This window comes from Urocitellus parryii, chromosome 9 (assembly GCF_045843805.1).
Source record: "Urocitellus parryii isolate mUroPar1 chromosome 9, mUroPar1.hap1, whole genome shotgun sequence".
NCBI classification, from domain to species: Eukaryota; Metazoa; Chordata; class Mammalia; order Rodentia; family Sciuridae; genus Urocitellus; species Urocitellus parryii.
Genome location: NC_135539.1, coordinates 140,135,045 through 140,159,948, shown reverse-complemented (window position 1 = coordinate 140,159,948; position 24,904 = coordinate 140,135,045). Strand labels below are relative to the sequence as shown.

Below are 24,904 nucleotides of genomic sequence, written 5' to 3'. Positions count from 1 at the left end.
CCCTAAGGTAATTTCTTTCTCCATATGATTATGTTAAAACCAAAATGTTGAAAACCTCATTGAGGGCATTGAGATAGTCCTGTGCCTGGATAGCTTTATAGACTTAATAATGGAGAAAAACACTAATAGTAAATGCATAAAACCCTTGAAATATTTTGGTTGAGAAGGGTACTCAGAAATGGAATTCAAAGGAGGAGGAGAATAGATATTTCAATATAATAACTTTTTTTTTAACTTTACTAATTTTTTAATATAATAACTTTTAGACAAGAATTTTTTAACCTAAACAATTTTTTAACCTAAGCAATAATTGGTATATTAATTTAGACTTAGTCCCATGTAGTATGTGCAGTTCTCAGTAGCTTCTATTTAACCTCAAATACAAAGAAAATTATGTCTGTAGTGTACTCATTGTGCCCAATATTAATTTTTCTTAATGTGTTAGGTGTTTCTCTTCCTACGATGATATGAATTTGAAAAGAAGAACTTCATTTCCACTCATCAGATCCAAGTCTTTACAGTTAACTGGCAAAGAAGGTAGATTGTTGTGACTATGTAATATGTATATGTAAATAAGAGACTAGCTGCTTCTGGCATATATAATGTCAATGTGTTCATGACCACCTGCAACCAAAAATGAATACAAGTAACCTTTGTGTTTGTGCTGTGTCAAAACCACTTTATCATACTTTCACATATCTCTTTGTTCTTTAAAAACCCAAAGGGTGGGGGGGGGGCCTGGTTTATTTAATTAGCAACTGGTAGTTTTGTTTGCACATGCTCCTGTTTAGAAGTATTTCTTTTTAGAAAGGGATGTTTGAGAAAGTTCAACAGATATGGAGACCAGAATGTGCTCCCATAGCATCCTGTGCTTATCTGCCTCTCTTCCTGTACAGGTAGGACCCCTTTTGTCTCTAGTTTAGGACTACGAGGCACTTTCTAAAAGAAAAGCTGATCTTTTGTCTTTATAGCCTGAGTCTATAATTGGGTTCTATCTAACATTCAGTAAATACTTACATTTAAGTGAATGGATGTATATTGAGTGGCTGTTTTCCTGTTTTATTACTTCATAATTAGTGCCTATTAAGAAACGTAGAAACTTGTCTTCATACCAATATTAAAATAACCAATTAATTATATATTACAGTTAGGAGTGCTTTCTTAATCATTGGCCATTCTGCCTTTCGTTAGGATTTTAGTAACTGAGCAGCATGTTAGTTGATTGACTTGTTCAAGTACTCATTCATGAGCTTTATTAGTTTATTATTATGATAATGCTTTCCAGGCTTAACCATTATGTGTGTATTTACTTAGGGCCAGTAAATCTCTTTTTTCTTCATGCTTGCTTCCCTCTCCTCCCCACCTTTTTTTCTTTTGGTTAATATGTCTTTTTTTTTCTTTTTTTAAGTATATCTTGACCTATTTTCACAAACTCAACACACTTGTGTTGTGTAAACCATATGAGATTAAGAGGCACCTCAAAACCTTCTTTGTGTTTTTCCTCCCTAGGTAGCTAGTATTTGACTTCTAACTATTATGAGCTTCACTGTGCCATTGAGTATAGTTGTTTATTCTCATTGCTGTGAGGTTTTCTATTACAGAAATTGACCACACATTTTTCATTTACATTTTGCGCTATCTTTTGGCAAATACATGTGTGCATTTCTGCTGTGTATATGCATGGTGGGGAGCAGGGTATGCATGTCTTCAGCTTTAGTAACTACTTTCTCGGTCTTCCAGAGTGCTTTGTGAATTTTCCCTTCCGTCTGCCAGTCCCCTTGTTCCACATTCCAGTAAATGTTTAGTATTTTGTGTCTTGTAGCCATTCTGGTGGGAATTTATGCAAATTTTAGGTGTATTCATGCAGTTAGGAAATATATTGTGCTATTTTCCTTTTTTGTAAAGTCTTAAGTGAAACTCTGGCTTTTTTTTTTTTTTTTTTTCTGTGTGTGTGTCTAATTCTTAAAGCCAAATAGAGGAGCCTTTGCTTCTGGTAATAGAATTACTTCTATTTTAAGCAATGATGTTATCTTGGCTTAAAAAAAGTTGAATCCAGTAGGTAGGAGATTAACTTTAATCCTGAATCTGCTATTGACTAGTTAATTCACATATTACTTCACCTGTTTGAATGAAACCTTTTAGTGTCTTTTTTTTGTCTTCCTCAGATTTACATTTTTGACTTTTTAAAAATATATTTTTTATAACTTTATTTTATTTATTTATTTTTTATGTGGTGCTGAGGATTGAGCCCAGTGCCTCACCTGTGCTAGGCAAGTGCTCTACCACTGAGCCATAGCCCCAGCCCCGACACTTTGATATTTAACTATTTCTTTTGTTGACCCAGCCTTAACAACCAAAGTTACTTTTATTTCAAACCACATTTTTATTGAGAAGTATGAGAAATACATAAAAGTTTGTAAAACTAACATACAACGCATTGAATGATTATAAAGTGAACATTATAAAGTGTGACTATTACCCTGATCAAGAAATAGCACATGGCTAGCTAGCATCCTTGAGATTCCTTCTCCCAGAGGTAACTAGTTTCTTGACTTTTGAAATAATCATATTTTTCATTTTCTTAATAGCTTTACCATCAGCATTTGGATTCCTCAATAATTAATCTGATCTTTGCCTGGCTTTGAGGTTTTTGCTTTTTTTCTTCCACTACTGGGGATCAAATCCAAGGCCTCAAATTGTCTAAGAAAGCACTCTGCCACTGAGCTATGTCCCCAACCCAGCACTTTTGATAAATGAAGTTATATCAAGTGTACTTTTTTTGGGGGGGTCCCCTTCATTCTACATTGTATTTGTACAGCTCATATATGATAGCATTCCATTTCCGGTATTATTTAGTATTTCAGTAACTGATTAAATCACAGGGTATCCATTCTACTATTTTGTATGGTTTGGGCTATTATAGATAATGCTGCTATGTTATGTTTTCTATGTTTGCATATTAGAATGAAGTTGCTTTACAATTCTTAATACACCTTTATCTAAAGTCTGCTCTAGGCGCTGGGACTGTGGCTTAGTGATAGAGCGCTTGCCTAGCATTGTGAGGTACTGGGTCAAAATAATAAGAGAGCTCGTGGGAAAAATAAAATAAAAAGAGGAGGAGAAAGGGTTTCAGGCAGACACAAATGTTAACCTATATTAAGCCTGAGAATGTGTTCTGACCCAGGGGGAAAAAAAAAAGAATGCAGTTGCTTGAGTTTCCCTAGGAATACTACATAGATTCTAGGCGCTGGGACTGTGGTTTAATGATAGAGCGCTTGCCTAGCATTGTGAGGCACTAGGTTAAAAAATAATAATAATAAATAAATAAATAATAAGAGAACTCATGTAAAAAAAGAAGAGGAGGAGGAGGAGAAAGGGTATCAGGCAGACACATATATTAACAACTATATTAAATAAAGCCTGAGTGTGTTTTCTGACCCAGAGGGAAAAAAATGCAGTTGCTTGAGTTTCCCTAGGAATACTACATAGATATAAAATTGTGGGTTGTACTGTATGTTTCTTGGCAAATTATGAGATAATGGCAAATTTTTCCAAAGTGATCCTGTTAGCTTATGCTTTTACCAGTACTGAGAATTTTTGTTGTTTTACATTCTTACTAACACTTGAAATTGTTAAATTTTAAAGTGTTTGTTAACTTCTTTGCAGTTGTAATTTGTATTTACCTGATCACTGAAGAAATTGAGCATCTTAAGCCTTTTGATTATTTGGTTTTCTTGGGCCTTTTAAAATTTTTACCAATTCTTTTACTGGATTGTTTGCCTTTTTCTGACTGGCTTTTATTTATTTTTAGGATTTGGATTCTGTGTGTTGGTCAGTCAGATATGTAGTAGGTATCATATTTTACTCTGAGACTTATCTTGTTCCCGCCCCACCTTGGTTTGGATTTTGAGACAGGGCCTAAATTGCTGGCCTCAAACTTGTGATACTTTTACCTCATCCACCCAAGTAGCTGGGATTACAAGCATGTGCCACTTTTTTTTTTTTTTTAAACTCTTGTTATATTAAATGAGACAGGGAAGCTCTTAAAGTTTATTATAATCAAATCTGAATTTTTTTACCTTATGGAATTAACTTCTTTATCTCTTAAACTTTTTTTTTTTAACTTCACGTTTATGGATGGTAGTCTTAAGGTTCTAAATATTTATCTTTGATTTTTAGATCTTTAATTTGCCTGAAATTGGTATTTTGTGTTTGGTGTAGTGTGGTACCAATTTTACATGGAATTCAGTTAGCTCAGGTTTCTTGGCCATTAATGGCTCTCTGAATTTCCATGAAATTTAGAATCACCATTTAAGCCGGGCACAGTAGCGCATGCCTGTCATCCTAGCAGCTGCAGATGCTGAGGCAGAAGGATCATGAGTTCAAAGCCAGCCTCAGCAACTTATCTCAGAATCTGTCTCTAAATAAAAAACAAAAAAGGGCTGGGGTTGTAGCTCAGTGTTTGAAGGCCCCTAAGTTCAATCCCCAGGGCGGGGGGGGGGGGGGAATCACCGATTATTTTCATTAAAAAGACAGTATTAAGCTTTTGGTTAAGGTTACTTTGACTCTACAGATTACTTTGGGAAGGAACAGTACATCTCTGTTGGTATCTGTAGCTGTATGTGCTTTGCAGGTAGGTAGAAATAAAAGATTTTGGTACAATTGAGTTCCATTATGTCCTTACTAAATTTATGTCTGCCAGATCTATTTCTGATAAAGGTGTGGTGTAAAGTCTCTCTGTCTCTCTGTAATAGTGGATTTCTTCATTTCTCTTTACATTTCTACCAGTTTTGCCTCACGTCTTTTGATACTGTCATTAAGTGCATACACACAAAGGATCTTTCTCTCTCAGAATTTTGACCCCTTTATCATTATGTAATGCTCTTCTTTATTCCTGAGAAAGAATGCATTACTTTTATCTAAAGTCTGCTTTAGGTGCTGGGACTGTAACTTAGTGATAGAGCACTTGCCTAGCATTGTGAGGCACTGGGTTCAATCTTCAGCACCACATACAATATGTAAGTAAATCAATTAAATAAAGGTCTATTGACAACTAAAAAAAATATTTTTTAAAAAGTCTGGTCTGTCTGAAATTTATTCTTGCTTTCTTTTGATATGTGTTTAAAGTGTATGGTTTTGGTATGTAAGGCTTATAAACATTAGATGGGTAAGACTATTCTCAGAAAGAGTTTAAGATTAAAAGTATTTCTTTTTGAATCAGTAAAGTTATGTGGTTCTAGAATTTTCTCTCTTTTTTTTGGAGAAGATAGAATTTTCTTTGTAACAAGAGTTTTGGACCTTTAGCTCAGTGTATAGGAGTGAGGTTTTTCTCATCATTTTAAATTACAAATTTCAAGAATCTGTTCATTTATTCTAAACATGAGAATGCATTAGTATGAAGGTGCTCCCCTTTTTGTCTGTTTCCTGTTCTTTCTGCTCCCCCTTCTTCCTTCATTATGGTATGGTGATGAGAAAGAAGCAGACTGTTTCCCTTTTTCTGCCATTAGGTTGGAAATTGTACAGTTTTTGTTCTTTATTGATTACCCTAGAAATGACAGATACCAAAGTCTATAATTAATATCTTTACCTCATTCTGAACAGTACAAAGATTTGTAAAACTTACTTTTCTCCAGCTTGATTTATGTTTGTTTTGTGTATTTTAATTCCATTGTTTTGGGTGCGCTTTACATTAAATATTTATTTAAATTTACATACATATTTACTAAGTTCTTTGGACTTCACTCCTTTTTCCCTAAGGTCTTCCATTTATCATCATTTCCCCCTTAAACCTCTGAAATACTAATCTCCATTTTTCCCCTTTAATCGTATTTGAGAGTTAGTGGGCTCTTTGTTTCTCTGAACTGCTGTTGTCCTTTATCAGTACTGGGAAGTTCTCAGTCATCCCCCCGCCCCCAAATATTATGTCTATCCCATTCTCTTTTCTCCTCAGATTTTTAATCAAATGTACTAGCACTTCTCCCCACATCTTGTCTTGTCATGTAAACTTTCCATCTTTTTGCCTTTCTAGCTGTATTTTGTTTTTACTTGTCTTTTGTTTTCTTTTCCTGATCTGACTTGCAGGCCACACAATCTTTACATTCATTCATTGAGTTTTTAATTTCTGTTACTACATTTGCATTTTTCTACGAGTTCTTTTAGTGCGTCATTAAAAATATCTTAGTTTTTTTTCTTCTTTTATATTTCCTGTGGGTGTTTTCAGGCTTTTTTAATTTAAATATAGTAAGCATAAGCTTCTTTACCATCTGTTTGTGCCAATTCTAACATTAAATATTTGAGAATCTGTTCATTAAATTATCTATGTAGGCTCTTGATCACATGTGTTCATGTATTTGGTTGTTTTTGGTGCGCTACTCCAATTTGAAAAATGATTTGTCAGGCTAATTTAAGAGGTAACGTGTTTGTATTTGCTTTATATTCATGGCTTGAAGTTTGTTGGGCTACCAGGTATTGAGAACTTCCCATCCAAACTGCAAATTCATTCTTTAACTGAAGATATGGTCCTTTTTATTCCCACCTTACTACTCACGACTACTACTTCCATTTGGCCCAGGGATCTGATTTCTGTTTCATTTGTTTGTGATACCATCAGAACCAAAGTTCATGTATTTGTGTATTGGCAAATGCCCTCAGGACAAAAATGACTTGTATTCCACTTGGCTATCTGGGCTCTTAGTTTTCCTTTACTTTTGGCCCAGAGGTAGTACTTACTGTCTTGGCAGCTATTCATTGCTTTTAGTGGTTTTGTTTGTTTGTTTTGCCCGTCATATTTACTTGCATTCAGTGGAGAGTTTGATCTTAGGAATATAATGACCATTATTAGACATCAATCAGTAGAAGATTTACAGTGAATTTGTTTCTTATAAATTAGTTGTCTCTGTCAGGTCCTAAATTGGTTTAACTGATTGAATAGGACTTACCTTATATGTATGCTTATCACTATAGAGGTGGATTAGGAGTAACTTGAATGTGCTTTGAATAATGAAATTTTAGAAACTTCAATCTAAAAGTTAGATCTAATTTATTTACTATAAACTTAGAAGTGTTTATCTATTGCTTGGAGATACACACACACACACATTCATATTCATATATATATGTGATGCATGTTCAAGCTGTTAGATTTTGGAGTTATAATTAGTAGTGATAATTAGAACAATATTTCTTGAATCTCTTTTTGTATATAGGTTCCTCTAACTAGCTTCTATACATGGTCACAACGCTTATTGCACATTTTTAACCCACCTTTGTGACATAGTGTAGTTTAGTCTTTTCAGGAAAATTTAAAATGCTCTGTTGGTTTGGTATTAGCTTACCACTTACGTTATATTTTTTATCAGGTAAGAGGGGCTGGCCCCAGAGAAGTATCCTTTCTTTGCTGATTGATAGCCAGTTATTAATTAAAAACTTAATTTGAAGGCTGTTACCTTCAAATAATTTGACCACATCCATAATAAGAATGATACCTTCTCCTGCCTTGCTTCTTTTGACTTTTTAAATGCATAAATATATAGTTAACCTGGTTTAAATATAAATCCACTGGTTCTTTTTAATAAAGTAATCACTAAGGAATGATATATTTTTTAGGGTTTAATCATAGCATGACCCACCTTTTAAATTTCATAACTGCTTTTCTTTTCTTTTCTTGTAGTGGACCCAAATGATTTGTACATTGTAGAGCCCCTCAAGTTCTCTCCAGAAAAAAAGGTAATATTGTTTCTTTTGAAATTTATTGGTGACTTTTGTAATAGTAAATGAAGAAATAGATTGAAAGGTTTAACATAGCCTTTAGGTGGTCCCTAACTTACTGTTTATTTTCATTTATGGTAATAGTGTAAATAAATGTTTACAGAGGTCAGCAAACTATCTATGGTTTGAATGTGCTTCAGGCCATTGTGGCCTGAAGTTGGGAGCCAAGAAGCATTTTCTTATTTTTAAAGGACTATAAAATAAAAAAAGAATATGTAAGAGTGATGGTATGAGTCTTGCAAAGCTTAAAACTTTACAGGAAAAGTTGGCTACTCCCTGTGTGGTCATTGTTTCCTGAGCATTGGAGGCTTGTCAGGCACATTGTGTCACTGTGCCTTCATCCTCGCATCAGCTTAAAGTTGATTATGATAATACCACTGGGTTGAACCTGGGTTGAACTCAGGGCCTTGAGAATGCTAAGTAAGCACTACCATGGAGCTATGTGCCCAGACCAATATCCCCATCTTCTGAGAAAACAAAACTGAAGAGGTTTTGATTTCTCAGTGACCCTTTAGATAGGTGGCAAAACTCAGAATGCATTTAGAATTTTTTGGTTAGAAAATCTATTCATTTTGATTGGCAGTATTGGCTCTGGGTGAAAGAACTTGGGTTTTCGAATCAAATAGCTTAAGATTCAATTCCAACTTAGGCATCACTGTGTAACTTGGGCATCGCTGTGTAACTTGGGCAGGAGCCAAATCTCTGAACCTGGGTTTTCTCATTTAGGAACCAAGGATAAACAAGTAAGTAAGATATATGTGAAATATCAGGCACATAGTAGATATTCAGATGTTAGTTGTCACTCCCTAAATCTGTATTCACCGGTGGCAGATAAGCAATTAAAATTTTTTGATTGAGTAGTATTTATAAAATGGGAAGGTAATGATAATATCTATACACAACGTGTGTGTGTGCATAAAAAATATTGTTTTACTTTTCACCAGGTGGTGGCACTTTCCTCCATTAGCTTGCTCTTCTAGTGTTTAATAAGGTAACTGTTGGCGGTCTAATTCCTATCCTTTCATTTGTGTTATAGAAGAAACGCTGCAAGTATAAAACTGAAAAAATTGAGACCATAAAACCTGCAGATCCATTGCACCCTATCGCCAATGGAGACATAAAAGGAAGAAGGCCTTTTACGAACCAGAGAGATTTTTCTAATATGGGAGAAGTTTATCACTCTTCTTATAAGGGCCCTCCCTCTGAGGGAAGCTCAGAAACTTCATCACAGTCAGAAGAGTCCTATTTTTGTGGCATTTCAGCTTGTACAAGTCTGTGCAATGGACAGTCCCAAAAGACAAAAACTGAGAAGAGGGCTTTAAAACGAAGGCGGTCTAAAGTCCAAGACCAAGGGAAATTGATAAAGACTCTCATACAGACTAAGTCAGGATCATTGCCGAGCCTGCACGACATAATCAAAGGAAACAAGGAGCTCGCCGTGGGAACATTTGGGGTTACAGCAGTTTCGGGACATATCTAAATTAATCAAACTTTTCATACTGAAGACTTTTTTTGTTGTTGTTCTTTGAAGAACAGTCTGTGGTATTTGAAGGGTTGGGGGGAGGAAACATTGGGAAAAGTATTCAGAAATTATGGTTTCTGCCTTTTTAAAAAATAGATGGGATTGTGTCAATCTTCGTTAATGAGCTACAGTTTTACAAGGCTGATCACTTCCTACAAGGACAATGGTAAACATTTTATAAAGATGTTTTTTCACAGATTAATTACTGGGACAAATTAATTTGGAAGCCCAGTTCCTTGGGTGGGATAGGAATGAAAGCCTAAACCTCTTCCTCTAGCTTTGTTCCTATTTCTTGCACCTTCCCCATATTTATGTGCCTTTTGTCTATTTATAATGCCACTGGAAGAGGAGGGAGAACTTTTTCTGTCATTTGATTTCTTTTATAACTTTTTAGGTTTTTGAAGCTGCAAACACTACAAGGTTTTGGGGTGGTCTGTGCCTGAAGCTCAGCAGTGTGGGTCAGACAGTGTGAAGAGCCTAAAGACTTGCCAGCTAGGTCTGTTGTGCAAACTCACTGGAAATAAACACTTGCTGGAACTTTAAGTCTATTCTTTTAGGTAAATAGTGATGCTCTTGACGTTATTTTCATTTATCTTATTTGGACTGGATTCCTTTTTCCATAGTTACTAAACTCAATGAGGGGGAAAAAAAGCAACAAGTTCTTTTCATGCAAACTACTAGTATTTGCAAATGTTTTTATAAATTTGCCTTTAAACACAACTACTTGTGAAGATTTCATTAGATATTACAATAACACTAATCCTCCAAACTTTCACATCACTGTTTTCCATTTGTACAAATATATGAGAAACTGCAGATTTGGCAGCTGAATTCAAGTGCATTAAGGCATGGTCACCGTCTGTGCACACACCTACGCACGCACACAGAGCTGCCAGTGGGTTTGTCCCACGAATCTGGCTGGTCAAGTCTGGGGGATTGTGATTCCTTGATATTTGCTTTGTATTGGCCACAAGGTGCAGAGATATGTTTGTGTTATGTCAATATGTTTGTCTTCATTTGTGTTTTTTTCTTTTAAAAAATAATTGGCAGTGACTGTATTTGAATAAAGTGATTTCATAGTGTGTGCCTGTATAACTAGTGAAAGTGGAACACGTTTCTTTTTGAAAGGGAGAGAATTGACCTTTTGTATTGTGAGATTTAAGTTATAACTTATTGAGCACTTTTAGTAATAACTGTTTTTAAACTTGTTTGATACCTTTCTTGGGGTATTGTTTGTAATGTGACTTATTTAAAGCCTTTTTTGTTTCTTTAAGTTGCTGCTTTAGGTTAACAGTATGTTTTAGGAGATTAAATTGTTTTTGTCCAGTCTGCACAATTAGCCATTCAGAGCAAGAGGGCCAGATTGTAAAGAAGCCCTTGAAAAAAGGTCCAGATGAGAACAGAGGCAGAGTGGGAAGTCACACCATCTGTTGTAGAAAGAGGACTTTCAGTTTGTAACTACAGGAGCTGTAGTGCCATTAGAAACTGTGAATTTCCAAATAAATCTGAACACTTGTCTTTATTAATTTTACTGGCTCTTCCATCCTTTGAAAGAAAATGCTCAAATGTATTACTAAGCTCTGAACATAGATTAAAGGTTTTGACACTTTTGAAGCTAATTATAACAGCATTCTTTAACTGTTGCTCATGTGGCAGCCCCTGCAGATTATTCTTCACATAAGCATCTGTTCCCATATAGCCCCAGTCTTACTTTTCAAACCCTAAAATGATAGCTTTGAATCTACAGTAGGATGTATGTGTGTGCTTTTATTAGGTGCAAACTACTAATTTTTAACTTTTCTATATCTAAATAGAGTAGAACATTTTGTAATTTGGGGTTTATTTTTTCATCTCAGAATATAACTACATGAAGGGGAAAAAAGTAACTTGAGTGAAAACTTTTTTATTTGTTCTAATTAGTTATACATTGGAAAATTCTTACCATTAGTAGATTTGTGTCTGGCAAGAAGCAAAACTGTTCAGGTTGAGTATCACTAAACCAAAATCCAAAACTTTGGAGCCCTATACCATTTTTGGAGCCTTTGGTTTTGGGATTTTCAGGTTAGGGATGTCCACTCAGTAAACATAAATATTCCCAGAATCAGAAAATCTCTAAAATCTGAATCATTTCTGGTCCTGAGCTTTTTGTAAGGAGTACTCAACCTGGTTGTGTGTGTGTGTGTGTGTGTGTGTGTGTGTGTGTGTGTGTGTGTGTTTAATGGGTTTTCAGTGTCCCCCAGTGGCCAACCTCATTTTATTTCTAGTTCAATGTTAGGTAAAGCATTAAAACTACATTAAATTTCCCAAACTGAAGGATTAGAAAGGACAAGGATACAAAGTAAAAGTTCTTTTAATGGAGGGTTTTAGAGGTTCTACGTGCAGACCATTCAAAGAATTAGTTCTACAAGGTGTGTTCTGAGAAACAGCACTTCTTCACTCTGCTGCTGCCCATTGCTCATGCCCCCCTCCCCACCAAGCATTCCTGCTCCCTAGCAGCAGCCTCTTTGGATTCTGCATCTCTAATTCTTGTGCTACCTTTTTAATGCTGCTTATCAATTTTCCAGTTTTAGATGTGGGCCTAATTTGAATACATAGGCACAAACTTTAAATAGATACAAACTTGTATTTGCTAACCTAGCTGAATAAATCTGCTTAAAATCACAGGATATTAAAGAAATATAAACTTTTTAAACTACATTTTGTAAGGATTGTTATTAAAAACTTCACATACTTTTCTCCAGTTTCATACCTTAAGAAATTTCAGATCCATAGAATGTTTGAACACTCATGTACCTTAACCCAGATTCACCAGTTAACATTTTTGTTTTCCATGAATATTTTTATATATGTATGTCTAAATGTGTGCATATGTCTGTATATTACATAAATATGTATTGTGTATATAGTGTACATTTAGGGGTGAACCAGTTGAAAGAACATCATGACTTAGTACCCTAAATACTTCAGTGTGTATTTTCTTATAGGAAAAGGACTTTCATCTACATGACCATAATACCAATATCACACCTAAGAAAATTAATAATTATATAATAACTGATATGCAGTCCATAGTCAAATTTCCCCAGTTGCCAGCCCTTCTAGACTTTTTTTTTTTTTTTTTTTGGTCCAGGGTTCAGTCAAAAAGTAGACCGCTTCTTGATTGTCTTATTTTCCTTGTGTAAGGGCCATACTTGTTTCATCTAAACCATTTCAGTTTCGCTCAGCTTTTCTGAATGAGGTATGATGACATCACCATAGATTTTATCCCAGCCCACATCCCGTTGAGGCATATATTCATAGCCTGCATTATACACCACTTGAAACATTACTTTCAAAATTAGTCTTTAGATTATTTGTTTGCAACACAGTTGATATCACTTCTGGTTTGAAATCACATACTCTGGACTACCAAATCTTCGTTTTTCTTTTTTGACAAGTAGATTAAATAGTAAAATACAAACAAAAGTTTTAGCCCAAGAATGGTTCAAAGAAGTCATTTACCTAGGATGTGGTTATTGACACCATTTAAGAGCATGTACTTAGAAGTCTCAGTGTTTTAATACAACCAGAGGTGGCTACAAAGTTATTACAGTAGCACAATATGTTCTACAGTTCATTTTATGCCATTATGAATGACTTAATGCAGCATCTTTACATCTGTCTACGTTTCTCTCAGCTTATTAGTAGCACGTACAGTTTGTGCATGTGTGAGTTTTGATAATTTTAACTTTATAATACATATTTCTATATTTTATGGCAATAAATGATTTAAGACAGACCACTATCTGTAATCATGTTATGCATTTCTGACATCCTAAGTTTTTTTTGCCCCCCATATTTCCAGACTATGCAATTCATCTGGGAGTTTTTTCAAATTGGGGCAAATCTCAAAAATAAGTCCTCAATCATGTAAGAGGGCATAATGTGGATGTGCCCAAACTCCATTGTAGGAAGTCTGCTCTCTGTGGCTCACTTCTATGCTGATTGCTCCATTTTTATAGCTCAGTTTCAGGGTTTTCTCTTTTATTCAATTGATATTTTTTTCTGAGCCAATGCTCACTCTTAATGTCTTCATTTAATTATCTCCCTTAAAAATGGTGTTACAGAAGTTTTACTTTACTCAAGTTCTGTGCCAGAGGCCTGACTCTGGAGATCCCAACAGACTAGATTTGGCCACTTGCCCTATAAGAAAGCAGGATGGAAAAATTGATGGTAGGAAAGGAATTGATTCTCACTGCAGCCACATTGGTGTTAGTAACCAATACTAACAGACCAAACACATTTGTGTCTTTCCACAATGTCAGATGTATTGAATAGCAATGACTTCACAAGCTACACCATGATCGTTGGTCACTATTCACCAAGCTACACCATGATCGTTGGTCACTATTCACCAAGTATTCATGGGTCATCTGATAGATGTAAACTGGAAAATCTCAAGTTCTTTTCTTCCGTTGCAATCTTAAATTCTATTAACACTCAGATCACACATGCTTTACACAATGGTATATCTGGGTTAAGGTGGCCTCAGGTTTACAAGATGTTGTGCCAAGAACAAGAGGTGGTTAGATAAGAGTTTAAACCAGCCAGCTCTGCAGAGTTGCTATGGCGAAGGTTCAGACATAGCAGTTTCAGAGTATGAGCTTAGGTGTCAGTTTGGAGCAGGCTATGCATGTCGTCATGGACAGAAGGAACAACACTGAGCCGAAGCCAGGAGACAGGTAACTGGGGGTTTTTCAATGTGGTGATTTTCCTGGGCAAGGGTCATGAGGAGTGACCAGATGATGGGGGTCACAGTGCTACCATGTCCATCTTGCAGGAGTAGTCCTCGTTTTTATGGGTCGTAAATGAGGGGTTTATGTTGGGGAGATATTTGTAAGTTGCTGTGTCTGGTGTTTCTGATGTGGGACTGCCATGTGTCCAGGTGCTCCTGATTTAGTTTGATAAGTTGGCCCAAAAAAGTTATTTATCAATTTGTGCCTTATGGTTGTACTTGGAAAGATGATGACTGTTTATTTGAATTAACAAAGTATAGAGTCATTGTACCATGGCATTTGTTCTAAAAATGGAGTCACTTTTGGCAAACTACTGCTTTACAAAATACAATAACTTAGACACTGGCATAGCCTGAAACTCTCTTCTCAGATTAGGGCACAGCCTTCTGTCCACAACTGGGAAGACAGGGCTAAGAACTGTCTTGGTGGGCTCCGCAGTTTCCTTGAGTTTACTCCTGGAAGGACAAGATGAAAGTTGAATGGGCTTGCATAGCTAGAGATTCTAGTCAGGTGGAAATCTGGGTGGACATTGTCCTGGGCCTGGTCACAGTCTTTTGGACACCAAGGAAGTGTTGCAGGATATTTATCTTTCAGACCTATGGATCCTTGAATTAAACTGAGGGAAAGATCAACTTAGAAAGGGGCAGGCAATGGAGAGACAGAGTGGAGTCAAGTATGTTAATAATTGGATCCTCCTGCAATGGAGTTGCTATCAGAATGAATATATTGAGAAATACTTTGTCTAAATTCCCCAGGATTTCCTTTGGACTTTTGAACATATATAAATCAGTATGTGGAGAATGTTTATGTTAAACAATATTGAATCTTTTTATCCAGGATTATGGTATGTCTCCTTTTACTGGTCTTTTTTTTTTTTTTTTCTTTTTGGGGAGGGCACTGTGGATTGAACCCAAGAATGATCCACCACTGAGTTATACCTCCAGCCCTTTTTATTTTTTATTTTGCGACAAGGTGTCACTAAGTTGCTGAGGCTGGCCTTAAACTTGCTATTCTCCTGTCTCAGCCTCCCAAGTAGCTAGGATTGCAGGTGTGTACCATCGTTGGCACTTTTTGAAGTTTTAAAAGCTTCTTTGAGGTGCTGTAATTTGTGTTGTTTATTTCTCATATTTATTGTTATTATTATCCTCGATAACCCTTGGTTCCATTCACGTCTCTTTTTACATTTACCAGGGATTCCACTGCTCATAATGGCAAGTATTACTGGTATTAGCCGACATCCTTTTCTTGTTAGTAACTATAAATATAGGAAATATTATAATGGTTCATTATTAAGAGTAATCGCTGTTAGTTTAAGATAGATATTTTGATTATTTTACTAAAAGCTTTTTTCCTTAGTCTGGCATCTATGTTAGATTTTATCAAATGCTTTTTGAGCATCTACTGAGTTAGCAATTTTGGTATTATCTGTCTTGTGTAATGAATTACATAAGAGTTATTGTTGCACCAGATAGATTGTCTAATATTCAACCATCCTCAATCACATTCTTTGAGTAAATCAACTCGGTTTTTAAATCTGCTATTTTGTTTTTGGTTCTGTATTAGTCAGCTTAGGTGGGCTATAAGTAATCAAATCCGAAGCCTTGGTGGAATATCACGATGAAATCTATTTCTCACTTGCGTGAAGTCTAATATCAGCAGCTGACCCTTCTCATTAGTCTTAAGATTATGCCATCTGGAACACAAGGACTCACAAACCCACCCGAAAAGGGAGAGAGGGCAAGGAAAGACTCCCTTGCTGTAACTCCCTCAAGTATAGAATGACACATTATTGACACATATCAATGCTAAAGTTAGTGACACAGTCCTGACCAAATGCAAGAGAATCTGGAAAACAGCCTTCCGTCATGCCCAGGAGCATGGTGAGCACGTCATTGTCTCTACAGATTTTTTGGGTCCTTCTTCGATTAGCCTTTCTGTCTCGGGAGTGCTTCAGTAGGAAGCCAGTGTGTATGTATTTCACAATTTCCTGAGACATTGTTTGGGGCTTAATTTCTGCCGATGTATTTTGTATCTGCATCTTCATGATACTCTTTCCTTACCTTCCTCTGCAGAACATTAAACACTCCTCTTAACTCTTGTTAAGAGAGAAGATACACTCAGAATCAGTTATTTTAACATTTTGAGTGTTTATATTGTTAGGCCTTTCTTTTTGTCTATTAGTATCAAATTCTCTTTTTACAATTACAGTGTGGCTAAGCTCCCAGACCTATACCTTTTCCCAATACTCTTCCACTGATGCTTTCCTCTGAACAGTATCTTTCCTTATTGGATTGCCTAAATCAATTGATTATTCTGAATCAATGTAGTATGAGAAAAATTTTGATTCCACTATGCGCTGCTCTCTACCTCCCAGAAGGAAGTGTATCATATGCTCCCTTCCAGGTGTTTTCTATGCTCTAACAGATGTGTAAAGGTGGTTGGCAATCTCAAAAAGCAGCCTGCATGACAAAGGTGCCAAATAGCACTGACTCTATGTGAGCCCATAGAAAATGGGTGAGTTACAAGGTATGTTACAACTAATTCCTTTCTTCCATGTAGTCTCTGTTTAAATTATTCCTAGCCATATAGATGGTGGTAAGGGGACACTATATAGATAATATACATCTGTTACTGAGAATGGCAGATAAACTGATGCTGGAATCCAGGGAGATACAAATCTATATACATTTTCCTATAACTCTGTAGGTATTTTAGTAAAAAGTCGGGAAGTGCTACATCTGGGACAATCCTCTGGAGGCCACTCACCTTCTTAGCTCTTAAGGAATTAAATCCTGAACTTCACCAAACGACCCCTTTTCTGGGAGTAAAGGTGAACGCTAGTAAGCAACCGAAGGAAATTTTGAAAAGTTCTCAGCTGCCACCTCTTATGAAAGTTGTGAATTCTTACGTTTAAGTAGTATACTTAATAAGCAGGACTAAAAGTGTAATCAAAACAGCAAGTTTGTTTACTAGTTCCTCAGTGAGACTAGTTCTTCCGTGGCTTCTAGATTAAAAGTTAGGCAGGCTTCGTTATTGCTCTGCCTTCTTTAAGTTACAGACAGTCCCAATTCCCCATTTAGAATGCTCAGTCCCAGACAATAAGCAAAACTTCCATTTCCTTTGCATTGAGCTACTCTAATCCCAGGGGGAGAACTGAGGAGCCTGGTGACAGGTAGCAGGCCGGCACCTCTCGCTCCTTTTCCAGTCCTGGTCCCCTCACTTGCTAACTAAGCTTCAGACACCTCTAGAGTTGGAGTAGGGAGAAGAGAGGCAAAGGACAAAATTCTTCCTTGCCTGGTGCTGTCCTGGGGAGGCTCCAGATTCTCTGAATCTGGCAGACAGTTAAAGATGATTTGTGTTCCTTTTTCTTCATGGATACTGATGGGGGTTTTTGCAGGAAGCTCACCTGTTTTCCCTAAACAAAGACCTGGCTAATCCTTTGTTCCTTTCCCAGCTCCCAGGGTCCAGCTGCTTTTGCAAGAGTCCTGACTGCTCCTTGGAGTGTTCTGGATCCAACCCTGCAGAAGGTTCTCCTGTGTGGTGCATATTTCATCTCCAGAGACCATCCATCTTTGGCCCACAATCCTTGAGAATGCATCCCAGGCCTGACTGATGTGGTAGGCGCTCTGCTCACGCTCTCAGAGTGGTTAGTAGCCTTTCTGTGGACTTAAAGTGTTTGGGGTGGTATTCAGAGTCCAGCAGACTGCATTCTTGAATTCCTCAGGTGGACCATTCACAGCATCTTTCTGGCATTGGGTCAGAGGAACTTGTCCCATAAAGTTCTTAATTTGTATTCAAAATAAGACCCCAGTGAGAGCTAGAACTCAGAAATGCACTAACTTTTTACTCCATACTTTCTTGGGGCAGAGAGTTACACTGAGTATTATTTTTTTAAAAAATTCAATATCAGAAAAGTTCCAAAATTATATTTCCTAGTAGTGCTTTTGGGGGAAAAAAATGCTCTCTGAACAGATTATGGGAACCAAATTTCTTTTTTTTTCCACATTTTTTATAAGTGCATTATAGTTGTACATAAGGATGGAAATTGTTTCACATAGTCCTATAGGCACACAATAGAGAAAAAAGATTCTTAATGGAAAATTCTAAAAGAAGATAAATGTCTAGTGTGGGGTATTGGGAGTCTGAAGAAAGTGTTTAAGGAGAAAACATCCAATTTAGAAAAAAGTGTGTAGAGCGGGGAATTAATCCTTCAGTGAGAATGTGGGTCCTCTTTTCAAAGGGGTGATTTTCCCAGTGAAGTGAGTATTTATTTCATGGGCAGGATTGGTGGATCAGGGCTGCCACATCTCCTAACCTGAAGGCTTGGGAATTCTGCACCATCAGATTCTAGGAACCAGGCAGCAGCCAGAGTGAGCAGTTTTTATACTACAGTGAAGTTTGCTCTCCCCAAGAGCAGGCAATCAGAATTCTTATTTATTGGGGTTTATGGAACTTTAGAAGAGGAAGTACAAAAATGACTCAGAATCCCCACATGAAAAAGAATATTGATTTGAGGGAGCATGAAATGCTAATATGCATCAGATCAAAGAGGCTGTACCTTAAAAAAACAACTGGCGGCACCAGCAGAGAATGGAAGCTGTGGCTCTTCTCCTCTGCCGAGAGTCTCTGATCTCCCCCCAGAGCCCCAGAACACCATTCACGAGGGTCCCGTGAGCCCACCTGGGCTCCATTAAATCTGGCCTGTCTCTGTGCTCAGAGCAACTGAGCTTATCAAATTGTTCAGAAATAACTGAAAAATTAGCCACACCATCATACTGCCTACCCTGGACTGGGTCTAGCACATTGTTGACTCCCTAATTAATGTATGAAATAAAACTGGGCATTTTACAGAATTTATTTTCTTTACTTTATACAGATTCATTTACAGCCATTTCTGCTGGCTATTTTTGAAAATTTAGCCTTTTCCCATGATTCCAGAAGTGAGCCCAGTGCTAACTCAACCACTTTTAGTGGATCCCCTGGTGACTCTACACAGTGATTCACAGATCGTTATTTCTGATGAAGAAATCACCCATTGTTTCATGTTTGAAAAGTGGCTGTGCATTTTTTATTTCCATTCTGCAATATTTATGGAAAGGAGACGTATGACTAAAAGAGAATCCATCAAATGGAACTTAATGAAATGATTTATCATCTCCAGGATGGTCACTGAGGAACATCGATGGCTCCTGCATTTCATAGCTCTAAGAGGAATTTCAGGGGCACAAACTTCTGCTGCCAATTAGGTGAGTTAATTCCCCCAAAATCTGTAATCTGGTGACTTTCTCTATGTGTCATGTAGGTCCCAGGGCCTTTCTCTATGGAATCTAATAATAATTGTAGACTGTTAGTCACTGACTCATTGCCCTAAGTTCAAAAAAGGCCTCAAGAGCAAACCTTTTATTTCCTGACCCATTGCAAAACTTTTCCACCGTCGCTCAACCCTGTCCTTCAAAGACTTCAGTGTGCAATAAGACAGAGTTCTAAGAGGGCTTGGGGCCGGCTGGGTGGGTCAGGTCTGGTCCGCTTTCCTTCAGGATGCAGCCCCAGCTGAGTCCTTCAGGCTCCCTGCCACAGCCTTGGTCTGGGCCAGCTTTCCCCTTTCACATGCATTGCTCAGACAGGTCCTTGCAGACACCCATCTGTGCGTGGACGCTTGCCTTGCAAGAAAATATCCCATGACTTTCACACTGCCTAAAGCGCATTTAAGAAAGTCGTTCTGATCCTCTTCACCTCCCAACCTGCCTCTATTCTAACATTTAATTGGACTGTTTTAATAGGTCCAACTCTCCCCCTCCCCACTAGTCCCGTGAGGGTCCTGAGCGAGCAAAGGCCAAGAATCATGCCAAAAGATGTGAGAGTTCAGCTAAAACTTCTGACCCACGTGTCCTGCGTTTCCCCAAGACCAAGGCAGATGCTTCAGGCCAAGATGTTGAAGTGTCACATTACAATTTAAAAGAGTTCCTAATCTCAGGAACCCCATAGCCTGGTGAAGAGGGACAAAAGACATGCAAATAAACAGCTACTAATATAAAGTCATGCGTAAGTATTCTAGTAGTGGCATGATTCAAGGCTAAGAAGCAAGGAGGGCTTGATTCTCCTGGAAAGGAATTGTGTTTTGAACTGGGTCTTGAAGGATGAATAGGAGTTCACCAGGCAATGACCCTGTGGTGATGGATATCGTCAGGGAAGGGTAGGAGTTGGGAGGACTTTCTTCCTCAGAAGCCCAGAGGTAGCAAGTGCAGTGTGCTCCAGGATCTGCTGTACCTCCCAGGGCCCCTTGGAGAAGTACAAGTTCAGGATGATGTTTGGCAGATGAAACACTGAGAAACGTGAAATAAGATGCAAAATTTTGAATTTATTCTTATTTTTCTTGGAGCCTTTCCTAGGAATCTTATGCTCACCAGAGTCTTTCATCAATTTTACAAAGGGCTCTGTCACTCCCCAACAGGTTTAAACCTCTCAGTTTATGACGATACACTGTGAGTCCTGGCTTCCTCTGTGGGCACCAGGCACAGGAAACCTCCCTTTGATGTTGCACGACAAGTGCTCAAAGAGACATCTGGAAGACAGAACTTTTATCTGACTCTTCTCAACCTTGCCTCAGCCTCTCGGGCAATAAATCACCGATTGTCTGAGGAGGAAATGAAGAGGCAGCACCTATGGAGGCCCACACTTCTACACCAGCTCAGATGCAAACAGAACCCGCGCAGAGGCACGAGCTTTTATGTCCACATATAGGAGAGTGTTATAGGCCAGCGGCCAGAGGAGAGAGGAGGCAGTGCTTGCCAGGTGACTAAGAGGGTCTCTCTCTAGAGGAAGATAAATAAGTGAGAGAGAAAGACATTTGGGAAAAGTGAAGCTTCACTGACAGAGAGGAGGAAGAATAACCACACCCCATCTCAGACTGGCAGGGAAGCAGAACGTCATTACCAGGGGTGGGGGGGGGGGCTCCCCAGCGCTCAATGTCTGAACAATTTTATCAGCAGGAAAGATGATAAAAATCTAGGTCACAATGCCTGCTTCAAGCCTCTGGGGCCGAATGTGTTTCAGAATTTTAAAACGTTTTCATCACAGACTGGATGTGAAAATGAAAGGAAAGATCATGATAAAAGCAGGCTTCAAGAGCTTCTGAAAATGGAGGGAGCAGTCACCAGCTGCCACCTGGAAGGGTGCTTTGGTCACCTCCAGTCTGTTACTGGGGCTGTCTGGAAAGATCAAACTGACCAGATTGTGTGTGCCCAGAGGCCAAGAGGCTCTCAGACTCTCAGCTGGCTCATGGACATTTCCATTTTGTTTATACATTCTTTGTCTTCTTTCAATCATTAGACACCATTTTGTTTGTTTGTTTTTGTTTTTTGGTACCAGGGATTGAACCCAGCAGCATTTAACCACTGAGCCACATCCCCAGCACGCAGACACACACACACACACACACACACACACACACACACACACACTTTTTTTAAAAATTGTATTTACTTAGAAACAGGGTCTCTCTGAGTTTCTTAGGGCCTTGCTTAGTTGCTGAGGCTGGCTTTGAATTTGTGATCCTCTTGCCTCAACCTCTCAAGCAGCTGGGATTACAGGTGTGTGCCACAGCACCCAGCTAGACACTGTTCTTCCTCAACATTGCAATGGAAGTTTCCTACAAAGGGATTTTTACCATAAATCACTTTTCTACTTAAGCTTCCACTTTCTCTGTCTTCTTTGGAAAACCAATTCAGAACTTGCTGCACCGGTGTCTTCCAAATTACAATTCCCAAGACCCCAAATAAAGTCCTTTTTCCTTCTGCACTTTCTGGGTTTGGATTGATACACAAAGTGATGCCTTAGCTAAGACTTCTGGAACAGAATTCCACAAACTGGGGAGCTTACACAACTAATATCTACTTCTCACAGTTCTGCCAGTCAGTCGACAGACATTGCACCAGTAGGGTTGGTTCCTAGGGAGGGCTCTCCTTGGCTGTAGAAGCTGATTTATTACTGTGTTCTCACACTGCAAGAAGCAGGCGAGCTAGTAGGCCTCTGATCCCTTCATGAGGGCTCTGATCTCATGACCTAAAGATGGTCTTCAAAATATGAATTTTGGTGGGAACACATTCAGTGTATTGTGTCTATCTTGCGTATGGTGTAATACTGCCAATCTGGATCAGCTCTCTAGGATCAAACTGATATCAAAATTCCCATTTGGACTGTTATGTAAATATTTATGCTAGTGGGAAAAACACTGTAAATACCCTGATTTAAATACTGTACGTAAATTTAGGTTTTGCTGTTCAATGAGTTATGAAAAACTCAAATCTTTTTGAAAAACAGATTACAGATATATATTATAGATACATAATCTGTGTATGCACATACATAGATCTGTGTATTTATATATAATTCAGATCTCTACAACACACAAAGTAAAACCATGCACACACCACCTATTAAAAAATCATTCAGGGCTTGGGTTGAAAGTCAGTAGTAGTGTTTACTCAGTGTGCACAAGGCCCTGGGTTTAATTCTCAACTCTGTGAAACAAAGAAGCAAACTTTATAAAAATCATTCAGATATTGATGTCCAGAATCAATTCAATTGAACAACTTTTAAAACATTGAGGACATGTGTTTCTTTCAGATGTCTCCTATTCCCTTTAGTGTCCAGTTCTTGAAATTTAATCATTGTTTCCACATTGAGCTAAAAGTTTTGGATACTCTGGAATAAAAGTAGCCTGAGAAAGATAAATGTGATATCATAAAATAAATATTTGATTTTTTTCCTGGTTTGTGGCACACAACTCCTGAAACCCATGCCATCACCAGAGCGATGAGTGTCCCTTGGGAGCTGATGAGATGACTGGTCCCTGAGCCCTAGATGACTTCAGGGTGGGGGCTGTTTGCCAGGAGCACCAAGGCCTGACCAGCAGGTGGGGACTTTCAGCCCTTCCCCGGACCTCTGGGGCGGAAGGGGAGCTGGAGGTGGAGTTCGTGGCCAAGGATGTAGTCAGTCATGCCTAAGTAACAATGACAGAGTGCCAACAGCATCCACCTGCCCCAGGGTGACGCGTTCCTACCTCATGGGACAGGAGCTTCTGCACTGGGAACTCTTTCTGGCCTCAGCTTTGAACCACTTCATCTGGCTGTTCACCAGTAATGTTATAATGCATCCTTTAGAATATTTCGGTACATTAATTGATAAATAAAAGTGCAGTCATTCCTCAGAATCTGTGGATGATTGATTCTAGGATCCCCTAAATCTGCAGATGTTCACACAATTTTTCTTTTCAAATATTTTTGACATGTGCTTGGCTAAGTGGAAAATTATATACTATTTCTAAGCCTCAGTTCATGTATCTAGCACCTATCACCAACCCATTATCTGTCTTTCTACAGCCCATTTTCTATCATTTATTATTAAGTGTCATTTCTATTTGTCCGCCTGCCTCCTCGTGGTGGACATGAACTTACTCAACATCTACTTCCTCTTTCTTCCAGACATGAGGAGGGTCATAAACACCTGTTCAGCCCTTGAAGTACTAGGAGAGTTGATGACTTGTGCCCCTTCCAACAGAAACATTTAAGAGCTGGTACCGACTTTCCCCCTTCCTCCTCCCTGCTTCTGTGACTGGCACCAGGGACGGGGAGGTCACAGGCAGCCAGGATCCCTGAGTGAAGGCCACCCACCATGAACCCCATGTCAACAACAGGTACACCGTCACTAGGTTAAACGGAAGAGGTTTTGCAACTGTTCCCTAACATGGTTTAACCTGATTAATACATTGTCTTGCCTTGTTCCAAAAATAATGTAAAGGAGTTTTAAAAGAGAAATAGAGCACAATAGGATAAAAAAGGAACCAAGCAAACAGAAAATACACAACAGAATGATAGACAGTATGTGCCCCTGTTGATGCACCAGCTTCCTTTTTGTTTAGATTCTCCTATGTGCATTATCGTGACCTTCCTACTCAGGTACCTCTTCCTTTCTGCTGGGTCAGAGAGGAATTCCTAAACCTACTTAGAATCACAACCCCATTTCCTCCACCCCACAATCACCATCAGCCTTGCTTATTTTTTCCTTATCACCATCTACCAGACTATATATTTTAATCATTTGTTTTTTCTTCCCTGGCGTAGAATGGAGGCTGCTTTGAGGGCAGGGATCTTTATTTGCTGCTTTGTCTCTGGCACCCAGAACAATGCCTGCCATAGGCAATCTGTGCTCCATACGTATTTTGAGTGACTTATGAAATAAGAAATTGTGTATTGGGAGGAGCGTCCAAAATTCTTATTGCAGAACACTGAGATGGAGTCAACAGCCAGTTGCCTGGCCCCCCAAACTTGGGAGATTGAGATGTTCATACCCCATTGAGAAGCTAATTCCCCATGTACACTCCCCTTAAGCCTGATCTGCTCCTCCATACCTCTCTGGAATTTTCTCTCCTCTTCTCCCTTTTATGCATCTTAGTTTTGAGAGATACACCCAATGGGCCAGCTTCAACCACAATCATAATGAGAACCATCGAGAAATGGTGATTAGCAATTATTGAGCACTTAGGATTTATCTATAGTACTTGTTCCACTTTCAAGGCCGTGTATATTCCAGTTGGGATCTAATATGTATTTCAATAATCTCTGTGATCAGTCCTATTGTTACCCTTATTTGAAAGGTGAGGAAATTGAAGCTTAAAGACACTGCATCATGTATCTAATTTTTAAGTGTTTTGATTATCAACTGCTATATAACAAACCACCCAAAATGCAGTGCTTTAAAGCAATTTATTACTATTTATCATAGTTCTGTGGGTTGAATGGCTCAGCTGAATAGGTCTCTCTTGGAATCTCTCCTACCACAA

General features: G+C 38.2%; 1 protein-coding gene across 4 annotated transcripts in view; it reads left to right on the top strand.

The window, feature by feature from the left end:
• Suco (SUN domain containing ossification factor) overlaps window positions 1-10,816 on the top strand; it is a 68,430-nt gene extending 57,614 nt beyond the window's left edge. For 3 of the 4 annotated variants that reach the window (XM_026388455.2, XM_026388457.2, XM_077802607.1), the window contains 3 exons: window positions 446-537; window positions 7,670-7,725; window positions 8,804-10,816. In XM_026388455.2, the coding sequence (XP_026244240.1) occupies window positions 446-537; window positions 7,670-7,725; window positions 8,804-9,247 (592 nt within the window). In that variant the 3' untranslated portion in view covers window positions 9,248-10,816. Of the gene's footprint in view, window positions 1-445; window positions 538-807; window positions 897-7,669; window positions 7,726-8,803 lie in introns of all 4 variants that reach the window. The other variant, XR_003300742.2, reaches the window with a different exon arrangement.
• Window positions 10,817-24,904: the final 14,088 nt, after the last annotated feature.